We start from the raw sequence: 12,936 nt of genomic DNA, 5'->3' as shown, positions 1-12,936 counted from the left end.
GATTATTCCGCCATCAATTATTAAAGGTGTATGGCCATCTTTAGATATTTGTTCTTGTATGTTATGTGTCAGAAGTTGTGACTACTAGAGATGAGTGCAACTCAAGCATTCTCGAGTCCAGTCGTACAACATTTGAATACCGGTAGCTGAAGAAGTTGGATGCAGCCCTAGGGAGTCCTGAAACACATGAATAGAGCCTATGGCCTATATGGCTGTATCCATGTTTTCCCAGACTCCCTAGTGCTGCATCCAACTTCTCTAACCATCGGTAATCAAATGCCATATGATTGGACTCTAAAATGTTGGAGTTGCGCCCATTTCTAGTGGGTACCTTTACCGCACTCATACAATAGCTGACCTGATTTTAACCAGTGGCACATTTTTGCATTACTCAAATTTATTCCAGAATTCCTAAAGATTTTATTAAATAATTTACATACAAATAGAATAAAAAAAAAAAAAACTCAGTACACAGCGCTGCATAAAGTTACTTTATTTTCAATATACATTTAATTTTGAAAAATATAAATGCTAAATATCTTCATTTTCTTGATTCCATAAAAGTCACAATAGAAAGCATCATAAAATTGTAAAACACTATTGTCATCATAAGTAATGCTTATTGTTACCAGAAAAAAAAAAAATCACTACAGTCTCTGCTGCTTTCTTCATCTGCTCCATGTTTGATCGCGTCTCAAGAGATATAAAAGCCAACGTGTCTAACAAAAGACACACGAGCTGTTTACAGGATACGAGAGAGTAGGGAGATGCAGTACAGTCTTTTTAACCTTCACCGCTCCCTCCCCCCCCCCCCCCCAGCTCGAAATAACACAATTAATACAAAGATTAGCCATATTAATGGCTATAAATTAGGAGATGTGTTAACACTAGATCAAAAGTGTACATAAGGGACAAGCGTAAGTAATAAATACAAGAGATCTATAAAGTAAGATGAAAAAATAGCTCCCCAAAAATCCACCGTTTATGTTGCTTTTGCAGCCAGTATTCTGCCCTTCTTAGTTGTGCTTAGGAAAAGTTCTTGAAGGACAAAGGAGAAAAGTGGAGACAAAAGTGGGTTCTCTGGACACCAGCACCATGTCATAGTGGTCGCAACTATTTTCGAAGAATAGGACAAAGCAATAACTCGAAAACTAGAAAAATGCGTAATGTCATTGGTGAACAGCAAAATGGCCGATCCCACTATGAGCAGGTCACGCGTACATCAGTCTGAAATGCATACATTGCACAGTTTTAGGCAATTCTGGGGATAAAGGCAGCACAAAAATAACAGCTTTTAAGTGTTTATAAAAATAAACATTATAGAGAGTAACGGTAGAGAGCGTAAAAAAGACGAGTTAAAGCATTATATAAAAGCCAACTTACTACACATTAAAGTAGGAGAGACCCGTATTACTTTATTTCCATGAGTAAATTTTTTTTAAAACTTCAGTTTGGCGTAACTTTGACGTAGCCGCACTAAAACAGCTAAACAATTGCAGGCGATTAGGTGTTTTAGTGCAGTTTACAAAGTTTGCTCATCTATATTTACCTGTCCACACTCCCTCTGTCCTTCTTCTCCAGTCTCCAGTGTCCCTGCACCTGCCTCCAGCCTGCTTAGCCAATCGCTGACTGAGACAGGAAAGCACAGCAGCCAGTGATTGGCTGATTGGGCTATCACTCTCAAGATAACAGTGACAGCCCGCTCAGCCAATATTAGGCCGCGGTGCTTTCTTGTCTCAGTCAGTGATTGGCTAAGCAGAGACACCAGAGACCCATAGGAGGACACTGGGGGAGCAGACAGGTGAGCATACTTTTTTTTACTGTTTTTAGATGAGCAGACACCATCTTCACAAATTCAATCCGAACTTTGCAAAAAATTGGGTTTGGTACTGAATGTTCACTCATGTCTAGTAAATATAACTAATTCAAGGATGTGTCAACTATTTCTAAATCTCTTCCACAACACCTTCTGGAGATTTACAGGTGGTCATGGGGGCCATTGGTGGATCCAAATCACCATTTACACCAATATTTATTTACTTCATATTTTCTATTCAAGTCAAAAAGTAAAAAGTGCTACAAGAACAAGGTGATGGGGGGGAGGTCTGTCGTGGCTTTATCGTGTGGTAAGGAGGCCGTTACAGAACTCTTTAAGTCATTAGTGCTTCTAAATCGACATAGGAAAGAAACAGAGAACAGAAAAGCTTTGTCCCATCACTAGAAATGTTAACACCAAAGAGCTCACATTGCTTGTCAGTTTAAAATAATACATTATTAAGATAAAAATCAGCAGTTCACACAATTCAAGTACAATAAAAAAAATTATTTGGAAGACTTTATCATTAAATTATGGAAAAAAAAACTTTCAGTGTGCCTATTATATTATGTGTGTGATATAGAAAAGGAGATATGGACATTTTATTTCTTGATATTTTGGCAATAAAAACCTGTATAGTGTTTTTTTTAACTGTTTTTGCTAGTGTATCTGTATCTTATAGCTAGCTGTTATCAATAAGAGCAGAGGAAATAGCCAATGGTTCCACCCTATCTAATAGACTTAGGGTCCTAATACACGGGCTGTCAATACTGCAAACAAGTGCCGATCTGTCAGATTGACACCTGTTTACTGGGCCTATTACACGGCCCGATAATCGTTTAGCAAGGCCTGCACAGACATTGTTAGCGATGTCCGTGCAGCCTTTGCCCAAACAGTTTACATTACCTGTCCACTTTCCCTGTTCTCCTGTGCTCTGTTTCCTTCCCGGTCCTACGAGCTGCAGCTTCAAAATGGCCTGTCTGAGATGACAGGCCACTCAGCCAATCACTGTCTGGAACCAACGTGGCCAGTGATTGGCTGAGCCGTCGGTCAGCTCAGACTGGACGCTCTAAAGCTGCAGCACGTAGGACTGAGGAGGAAGCAGAGCGCAGGAGGACCGTGAACGTGGACAGGTAATAGAAACTGTTTGTTGAATCTTCAGCCGTCGGTTGATGATTTTAGGTCTGGGCCTAAAGAAATGATCAGCCGATGATCGTTTTATTAGCTGATCACTGTCTATATTACATGGAACGATAATTGGCCGAAACAAGCTAATTTGGCCGATAATCACTCCGTGTAATAGGGCCCTTAGGTTCTTTCTACCCATGATGTCAATAATCTGTTAACATAATTTAACGCATAAGGAGATTATCCACCTTGGAAAGCCACATGTTCAGTGACTGCACCCCATTAAGATTGCAAGAGGTCTCATTGCTGCAACCTCTGGTTATTGATTAAATCTGCCACTTAAGGCTATGTTCACACATCGTCCAAATGCCACTGTTTTTATTGGATGGACATCATTTACAGGCAAATAATGTCCATTACTTTAAAACAACATCCGTTAATGTACCAATAACAGACGTTGCTCTAAAATAACAGATATCATTTGCCGATAAATAATGTTCAAATAATACCGGCTGTCATTTGGACTGTGCGTGAACATAGTCTATAGGTGTATTCCCAACATCAAAAATTGCTCCCAATCCATTCCCTCAGAGGTAGGGATGGTCCGAACCTGCCGAGGTTCGGGTTTGTATGAACCCGGACTCTTGGCAATGATTCCCGCTGTCTTAAACCTTCGTGCAGAGGATGGATACAGCCGGAGGACCGCCTGGAAAACTGGGATACAGCCTATGGCTGTATGCACCCTCTCCACGGAGGTTTAAGACAGCGGAAATCATTGCCGAGAGTCCGGGTTTGTACGAACCCGAACCTCGGCAGGTTCGGACCATCCCTACTCAGAGGACAATTTTTTTTTATTTCTCAGGACTGATGGGGGTTCCAGCTGTTGGACCCACCAATTATCTTGCTATATCTTATCCGATAGCAAGATAACAAGGGAATCTTTTGATATTGATGGGAATAGCTCTTTAGTAATTATGGAATGATACACATTACCATTATATCAATAAAATATATAATTTTTTACTTAGATTGTCATGGAATGTCATGGGCAGCACGGTAAAATAAAGCAGTTAAGAACTAATATAAATGAATCATGGATAGAGTTGAGCGGACTTGCCAAACTGATTCAGCAACGTTCTCCGAACCCAAGCCTGTGGCTTTTGATTACTTGTGGCTGAAGAAGTTGGATGCCGCCCTAGGAAGTCCTGGAAAACATGGATGCATCCATAAGGCTGTATCTATGTTTTCCTGGCAGTCTTAGAGCTACATTCAACTTCTCCAGTCACCGGGAGTCAACTGCTAAGCATTCAGATTTGGGGATCTATGGTGAACCCAAACAGTCCGGCAAGTCTGCGCAACACTAATAATGGATTATATACCATTGTGCTGGACATTAGAATGCTACATTATACATCACTTGTTTTATGATTTCTTCATATTGGTATAATAATAAACTTCATGGGCACATGGCACACTATTTACATTTTTGTCCTTTTATGTCTTTTTCTATTTTACACACATAGATTTGAAAAGTTTTAACAATTACAAAAATGGTGTTAAAGTGAAACTCCAACCAATTTAACAGAAAATGTAATATTGTCTCTTCCTGTCTCTTTATTACATTTTATGCTGTTTTTACTTATAATTAGTTTTTGGTTTTTTTACTATATTGGTGTTCAATTATGGGTAGTGCTTATAGGCTTATTTATTTTAGGTAGTCTTTTGGGGTTCTCTCCATTCATAAAGGCTGTGGCTGGTAACTCCAGCTTACTTATAAATGCTGCCAATGACAGTTTTTAATTTAGTTCTTAGGCCAGCTCTAGGTTCAATAGGAATGAGAAACATAAAGGAAGCCTATGTATCCATGTTTTCCAGGCGGCCTTAAGGCTGCTTCCAACTTCTTCAGCCACCGGTATTTAGGTTCATTCATCTTTAGTTCACACTTGCATTGGAGCTCCATTTTTGGTCTGCTGAAATACTGAGAATAAATGGACAACAGATGGAAACCAAAAGACCCTACTGATCTACGGGATCTCTCAAGATAAAACTGGATCCATTGGTGTCAATTGCTGAACTGACAGCCCAGCTCCATTTTGTGGCGTGGTGGACTGTGATGGAGGCCCCTAGTGAGGTCACAATGCAAGTGTGAAGCTAACGTTATACTTCTCCTCCCTGATAGATACACTTCTGGCTTTGGCTCAAAAACTGTTGCAAAAACAGCAGAGGTATTTTTTGAAAAAGTGCTGCATGAAACCGCTCCAAAAGGGCGAGTCCTGAAGTTCCTAATGAATATTTTAATACCTAACACTAAGTGCTAAATAGAGATACATAGGAAGGATAGCCTAATGCTCAGATACAGTTAATGGAAATCTGTCAGCACTCGGACTTGACCGATAGTGTTATTTATAAAGGACACAGTGCGCTACTGAATATGATACTGTACCCGTAGCTTATCCGCCCATGTAGCAGAAAATGCGCAATCTTCGTTTTCTTAGTGTAACCAGGTGCTGGGCCACGCTCCTTGGTTCCTCCTCCTTCTTCCATTTGAAAAATAATTTCTTCTTTACCTCCAGTTTGCGCACTGCTAATGATGCACACGGTCTGCGTCCTAAACTCGTTCAAGCTCCTTGGCTATGACACTGGAACGAGTTTAGGACACAGGACATGCGCATCATCAGCGGTGCACAAACTGGAAGTGGAGATTAAATTAATATTCAAATGGAGGAGGGAGAAGGAACATAAGATGAGGCGTGACAGAGCGCGGCACAGCCAGAGAGCTGCAACTTCTCTTTGACACTCGGTTACAGTACAAAAACTAAGATTCTACATGTTCTGCTATATGGAGAGATAAGCTACAGACACCATGTTCAATAGAGTGCCGTGACCTACAATTCGGGTCGGGTTCTAGTGTTCACAGATTTCCTATAACTTACTCATTGATATTACCTGAATTTTTAATTTTTTTTTTTTTTACAAAATGACTGAAAATATGTATTATCAGCAAAATCGTGTAATAAGGATACATAAGGAAGAGCAAAGACTCAGCACAGAGCAGTGTTAATAAATGGTGCAGGAGTTCCATCAATACCATAAGTAATTGTTTCTTCGGTAAAATAATCAACATCTCTAGTTGCCTATTGATCCCTGTTACCGGTCGCTACGATTATTTATTGCCTACATACTTATAAATACTTTTCACACCACTTAAAATAATGGATTATAAGTTAACCCAGCCTCCCTCATCACATCATTAAAAAATAGTCTTCTACCTCTGAAATGACTTCATTGATCAGCTTCAAACGAGTACAAAAAAAATGCTAAGATTTCATTGAGTCCTAAAGAACGTGTTAATATAATATAAATCACATTGTATACAAGACATTCATACAGAAAAGCCAGTTTCTACAAACAAGAGGTAGTCCTACGACTCAAAACTATTTGTTTCCTGCTGCAGGAAAAAAAAATGATTCATTTTTTTTTTACAGTCATTAAAAAAAGTTAAAAAAAAATTAACAATATATAAATTGAAGGTTAGGCCCCATAATAGAAAGACATACGCTAGAATATATTAAATACTCTATAGAGTTTACATAGTGTATTCAGATATAAGATGCATAACAATGGGGCATTTTACCTTATGGCAATTGGTTCTTTTATAATCAATACATTATCACTCAAGTACCAATATACTTTAATTACTGTGGTTAATACTATGGTTCTAGAATATCAAGAAACATATAAGCAGCTGGAGAATACGGAGTGTTATCTTCTATCATTCTACGTTATATTGCATAGTTGTTTTACCAAGACAAAAAGACCTGCATAGAAGAGTGAACCTCGTCAGGCATTCGTCTTCTGTCTAGTACTGGGCTATACAGTCAATAAAGGCAAAGAGGACATCTTTTAATATAGGATCGGTTGGTGTACTAGCCTGGATGTATAGGTCACAGTGGAAGCACTTTAGTCAGCAGAAGCCATTTACAGAATGCTACACAGACAAGCATCAAAGTCAGTGGAGTGAAGATTTCATTTTTTGGCTAGCGAAAGTCCAAAGTGGTTTACTGTTTCACAATGTGGTCTCTATTCCCCGGCTTCTCCAGAAGTAAGTGTCTTCATCTGGCTCAAGTTCTATCCTAATTTGAGGCACAAGTCGTATGGGAGTACTTGGTGGGCTGGAAGGCAAGAAAACCGTTTTAGGTACCACATGATGGGTCTGTAGGATCCAGCTAACATTTCTGCCTGAAACGTTGTGTCTAATATACATTTACTTTGTCTTCTTTGCTGTACGTTATCTGTCTAACGATCCCTCACCTTTTACCCACACAACCCTGTTATACCGATTCACGCATCCACTACCAAATAATAGCTTCTTAGAATCCAGGCTAACATCTTGCACGCAAGTGCATGTATAGCAATCCATCAGCAGCTTTTTAACGCCATCATGGAGATTTTGCTAATCCTATTTACCTTCTAACATATTTCAGTGGATTACGTGCGTTAATTGAACAATGTTTATTGGGACTATAGAACATGAAACTATAGCATGTCTATAGCATTCTTAAAGGTCAACTCTTTTTACTCTGTTCATCTTGATATCCTCTACATTTCTTTTTTTGATGCTCATTGTCCTATGAAGCTCTAAGGACGGGTCACACCTTTGGCACAAATTCTGGTGCTTTTGGTGTTTGGTTTGGGGCATGTCCCTGTGTATACTATGAATGTGTTCCAAAAACGATTCCATTTATTTATTTTTCAGGTTTTGTGAACAATTTATTCTTTCACTATTTTTACTCCCAATGCTTTATCTTTCCTATGTTAGAAGTTTCTCCTTAACCCATCAATTGTCGGCGCGACTTTCTGATTAGATTCCAGCAAAACAATAACTGAGCTCACGGAGATCAGCGACGAAAAAAACAATGGAGTACTCACTCAAGAGTCTCCACTGATACATTGCCCCCTATAAATTTAAATATGCAAAGAGGGTCCATGGAGCCTCAGTTACGAGTCTCAAAACACAGGAATAGCCAGATATCCCTCCAGAGAAGGAAAGCCTGTTGCCAAGGGGTGCCTCCCAGTGGGGAGTTCACCAAACCACCCTGATACAAAGCCCCTTAAGTCCCACTCGGTTGCAAGTATTGGAACATAAATAGGGAAATACTAGGGTGGCCCCTTTTGCGTCAAAGTCTATCTCTCCTTGAGTTTTGCTGGTCTATTTTTCATTGCCCCTGGTAGCCAGAATCCTGCTCCACACTGACGAAGGGCAAATAACCCGAAACAGCTATCTTTGGATGGATGCCTAGCCTTGGTACTCTTGTCATGTCCCAATACTCGCCACAGAGTATTGGATTCCGTCCAGTGGATTCCGTCGCTAGACCCCCTGCGCTCCTGCTTGAAGTTTCACCAGTCCCATAGGCTTCATTCTATGCACAGGCAGATTTCGCCGTCCACACAAAGAATTGTCACGTCAATTCTTTGGGCGGACGGCGGAATCTGCCTGAACACAGAATGGAGCCTATGGGACAGGCAGAACTTCAAGCAGGAGTGCGCATGGAACCCGCTGGAAGTTATCCGCACGAATTCCATAGCGTCCACATACCCTAACACTTCTACAATATAAACTCTCTAGCCCAGAGAGTAAAGCCCTACAGTTTACATTTTCGCTATGACATAATTTTTTCTTTATTTCCTGGACAAAGGAAACAAACCCAATAAAACCATAAAGCAAGGCCATTGTACAACAGATGGCTCACCTTGGCATATTCGACTGAATAAATGGATGTCTTTCAGCAAGATGTGTGTCGTTCAAGGAATGTAAATGGCTTTTCTCCTGATTATGGGTAAGAAAAAAAAAGGATATTGATTAATGGCAGGCTTAGTAACATGTGTTAGCCTGTAGTGTGTAACAGATATGCACAATATTAGTAACACAATGATGACTGGTACTCACAATGATAACATTGGTTATTGGCAACATGACCACAGCATTATGTTATACTATATGGGAAAATTATTGCATAAACGGGCACTAAAAATTTTCCATCATGTAAACATCCATACTAGAGATGAGCGAGCACGTTCTAATGAGTATAGTACTTACTCGTGTATCAGGCTACTCAAAAGTACTACTTGCTGCTTAGGAGGTCATTAACAAAAAATTGTTAACTCAAGTACTTAACCAGGTGCCCCTGCTCGGCAGAGTGAAGGGTAGCTGGTAAGGGCCAGACTATGTGTAATAGAGAGAATGATCAGCCGATGAAACGATCACCGGCTGATCATTTCTTTAGGTTGAGACCTAAAATAATCGGGCATCGGGTGCGCATTGCTACGTTTAATAGAGATGTGCGGCTGATGGCTGATGATGATTGTAGTACGAAATAATAAAATATTTACTTACTTTACCACATTCCCTGGTGTCCTCAGGCCTTCCCTGGTGTCCTCAATTCTTCCCCGGGTTTCTTTGGGGCCTTCCTTGGTCTCTACAGCTGCAGTTCTGCCTTCTGTTCCCTTCTGGTCCAGTCTCTGCACTGACTGTGGCCAGTGATTGGCTGAGCAGCCTGTCAGTGCAGAGACTGGAATAGAAGTAAACAGAAGGCAGAGCTGCAGCTGCAGAGACCGGGATCCAAGAACACCGGGGAATGTGGTAAGGTATGTAAGGCAAGGGCTGCACAGACATCACTAATAATGTCCATGCAGCCCTTGCTGCCCAATAGTCGCCTGTGTAATTGCTCAGTAAACGAGCGCTGACCTAGCAGATCGGCGTTCGTTTACACTTTATGATCGGGCCGTGTAATAGGACCCTTACTTTCAGATTAACCAGGTACCCTCCGCTCTGCTCTGTTTTCAATGGGGCTTGTTAGCATTTGAGCATCCAAAAATACTTGACTTAAGTATTTTTGTGCTCGCTCATCTCTAATCCGTACATTATCAAAGTATAGTCTATGTCTACATTCTATAACCACTATTTTTCTGCTTGTAGAAGCAAAATATATATACTGTACACTGTATATTGTTAACATTTTAGGTACTGGGTAAATATATAGCCATTTTCTCCTGGAAATTCCCCTAGTCTGTTATCATTTGAATACACATAAACACATGAAAGGTATAAGGGGGTGAAAATGGAGTCATACTGTATGATGATTTTTAATTATATATACAGTCATTGAGAACAAACCACCGTACCTGCAGGAAAAGCCACAATAAGGTAATAGGGTTCATAGTCCTCAAAAGACATATGTACTCCTATTTCGAAAGATACTGGTTTCCATTTTATAAAAACTTTAAAAATAGTAACCACTTGAAGAACGTCATGTCAATCAGTATTGGGCTTAAACTGAACTTATGTTGGACAACTCCACCAATACTAAAAAAGTAATTTCTTTTGTAAGCTACAGTGTCTTAACATGAAAGCCTATGGTGTAAATGGATCATGTAGCCAAGTAATAGTAGGCAATTATTTTTCTGCCTACTGTGAAATTCTTTCAATGCATATAAGCTCATAGCTCAGCTAATACTTTAATCCCATCACAGAAGCTATAATATCCTTATAATAAAGATGGAAACCAATAGCTTGTAGACAATTCCCGCACCTTCGAGAAATAACAGCATGCAGTAAATCATGAAAAAAAGGTGGAAGATAATAATTTGTGTATATAATGGTATCGGAGTACAAAACACTGGATCACATGTCTACACGGCATGATCATAGATGGAGGGAAACGGAACAAAAGTCGATAACACGCAATGACAAGTCATCTGTTCATGGTGAATAAGGAGGTCCCGAAGATGATGAGGATTGATGATCAAACATAATAAGGATTATTGATAGTTTTTAGAAGCAAAGGAAAAACAGAATTAGTGGAGAACATGGATTATCTGGAAACGTTAAAATTAGTATTAGAAGAAACATAGCAGGAGGGCAGCACACCAGTCAAACCACGTAAAAGAAGGAACGTTTTGGACTAGTTTGTACATCGTGCTCTGCTTAATGTGAAAGGAGGTCAGTGATTTGCATGGTTCTTGAGAACAGGATTAGCATGTCACTTGCATTCAAGGATTAGAACTATTACTATGGTTTAATACGAACTACAAAGTTTTGGAGAGACCCTACTGAGGTCAAATCTCCGAGACTGTGATGCTAAAGATAATCTGATCGCCTTACATAAATCAATGGGTTAAAATATCCTGTAAATGGCATACACTTCATAAAAGTTATAATTTACGGCTGCCATGGCATTGAAATATATAGTCCTGAGTCATCAGGAATAGTGGTGCGTCTATGGTATACATTTGTATGTGTTTTATGGTAGTTAGATCATAAAGAATTGTGAGGGGGCACTGCAAATAGGTCTATATACTAAACCTAAGCTGGGATCATTACAAAAGAAAGCAAATGGCTATGGAGCATGCCTTGAATAACAATGTCTGGGGTACTCTATAAAGGCCATAGTGGCAATGTGGGGTATAAGTGCCATAGTGGCAATCAATATGCATAATATATGTTGTATCTGTTGTCATTTACTTTGTCTACAAAGAAAAATAATGTCAAGCCTTGATCTCTAAGGGACACTAACTTTTTGGAACTTAAAATGCATCAGTGCTTTACTGTTTTTAGATTCAAAATGATGCAGTTCCCACTTGGATATGTGGGTTAATTGACAAAAGAAGAGCCATACTGTAAGCCCAAACTAGGCAATTATAAAATATGACTTATATAATAGCATGCTATTTTCTTCTTCTAGCTGATCCAAAGGTCTGTCAGTACTTTTCCCCGAGCTTAAGCTAAGGGGAAAAATATTGATAGACCATTAGACCATAAAGGGGTCACAGGGGGAAAGTTTTGATAGATCATTAGACCATGTAGGGGTATTTCTATCTCCAACATTATATCTAAAACATTAGGTAATTAAAAGTTAAGAAACTTTGCAATTGGTTCTTATTACAGCTTTAGCTCTGGCTCCCTGCTAGGCCCTCTGATGTGTTGACCACTGTTGTTTAGGTTCCTAGCCACTGCTATCAGCAATGGCCTGGCCGGGCTGATGACTCCCTCCCTGGCTAGTGAGCACACTGTGCTTACAGGCTCCCTTGCAGGTAACCTGATTTGCAGAAATACATCACATTGACAACTCCCAGCTTCGTAGAACTGTCAGAGTTGGTGTAGCACAGCTAAGCACAGAACAGCAGAGCTCAGCACAGAACAGCAGAGCACAGGCCAGAAGCCATGATGCCAGCCTAGTGCTGCTGGTGAAGAGGAACAAATAGAAGGTGCCCACCCACTGAGGAAACAAGAAAGTGGACCAATCTTCAAACCATGTGCAAGGTTTGATCATTTAATAATTGATATCTCTCTACACAAACAATAATATGTTCTGTACTAACAGAGGGCAAGAACAACTGTCTACGGATGGGTGATTCTTCTTTCTGGAGTAAACTCTAGTCTGGCTAATACATGATAATTTTCTTCCTTGTGGAGGACAGCTTACTTCTATACTAGCTTTTAAGGAATCGCATAATTTTTACTGCTAAGCAAAGTAGACGAGTCGAACTGTCCATGTGTTGAGTTTGGAAAATAATTTTTGGGAAAATAATTTTGTACTCTATTTGATCTTCTAGAATTCCTTATGCAGTATCTAGTTAATAGGCTCACAGATGTTTACAGAGGTTAATTTATGACAAACAAGGATGAAGTTAGAAGCTCAGGTAAGATCTTTAGTGGAAACGTGAAGACAAAAGATTACTAGAAGAGACAAGAAAGTGATTTTGTGAGGACTGTTCACTGGTGGCATGCAAGCGGTTAGATCTACTCACTCTCACCAGGTTTACTACCAGATAGGAATGGTTCTTGTTCCATGATGTCCATTGGGATTTTAATACTGGGGACATTTTCTGAATAAGGTGTGTCAGACTGTGAAAGAAACGTGCAATAATTCTTAGAACAAACATTGTGACTTCTTTGTGTATAGCAGACCATCCTTATTGCGGATTGGTAGATG

General features: G+C 39.8%; 1 protein-coding gene across 4 annotated transcripts in view; it reads right to left on the bottom strand.

The window, feature by feature from the left end:
- Positions 1 to 478: 478 nt before the first annotated feature.
- Positions 479 to 12,936, bottom strand: part of SLC4A4 (solute carrier family 4 member 4) — a 180,680-nt gene continuing 168,222 nt past the window's right edge. For 2 of the 4 annotated variants that reach the window (XM_069978293.1, XM_069978289.1), the window contains exons 25-26: positions 8,695 to 8,771; positions 479 to 7,116 (exon numbers count right to left, since the gene is read on the bottom strand). In XM_069978293.1, coding sequence (XP_069834394.1) covers positions 7,011 to 7,116; positions 8,695 to 8,771 — 183 coding nt within the window. In that variant the 3' untranslated portion in view covers positions 479 to 7,010. Of the gene's footprint in view, positions 7,117 to 8,694; positions 8,772 to 12,751; positions 12,849 to 12,936 lie in introns of all 4 variants that reach the window. The other 2 variants (XM_069978290.1, XM_069978292.1) reach the window with 2 other exon arrangements.

This window comes from Dendropsophus ebraccatus, chromosome 7 (genome assembly GCF_027789765.1).
Source record: "Dendropsophus ebraccatus isolate aDenEbr1 chromosome 7, aDenEbr1.pat, whole genome shotgun sequence".
NCBI lineage: Eukaryota > Metazoa > Chordata > Amphibia > Anura > Hylidae > Dendropsophus > Dendropsophus ebraccatus.
This window is presented reverse-complemented; position numbering and strand designations above follow the sequence as displayed.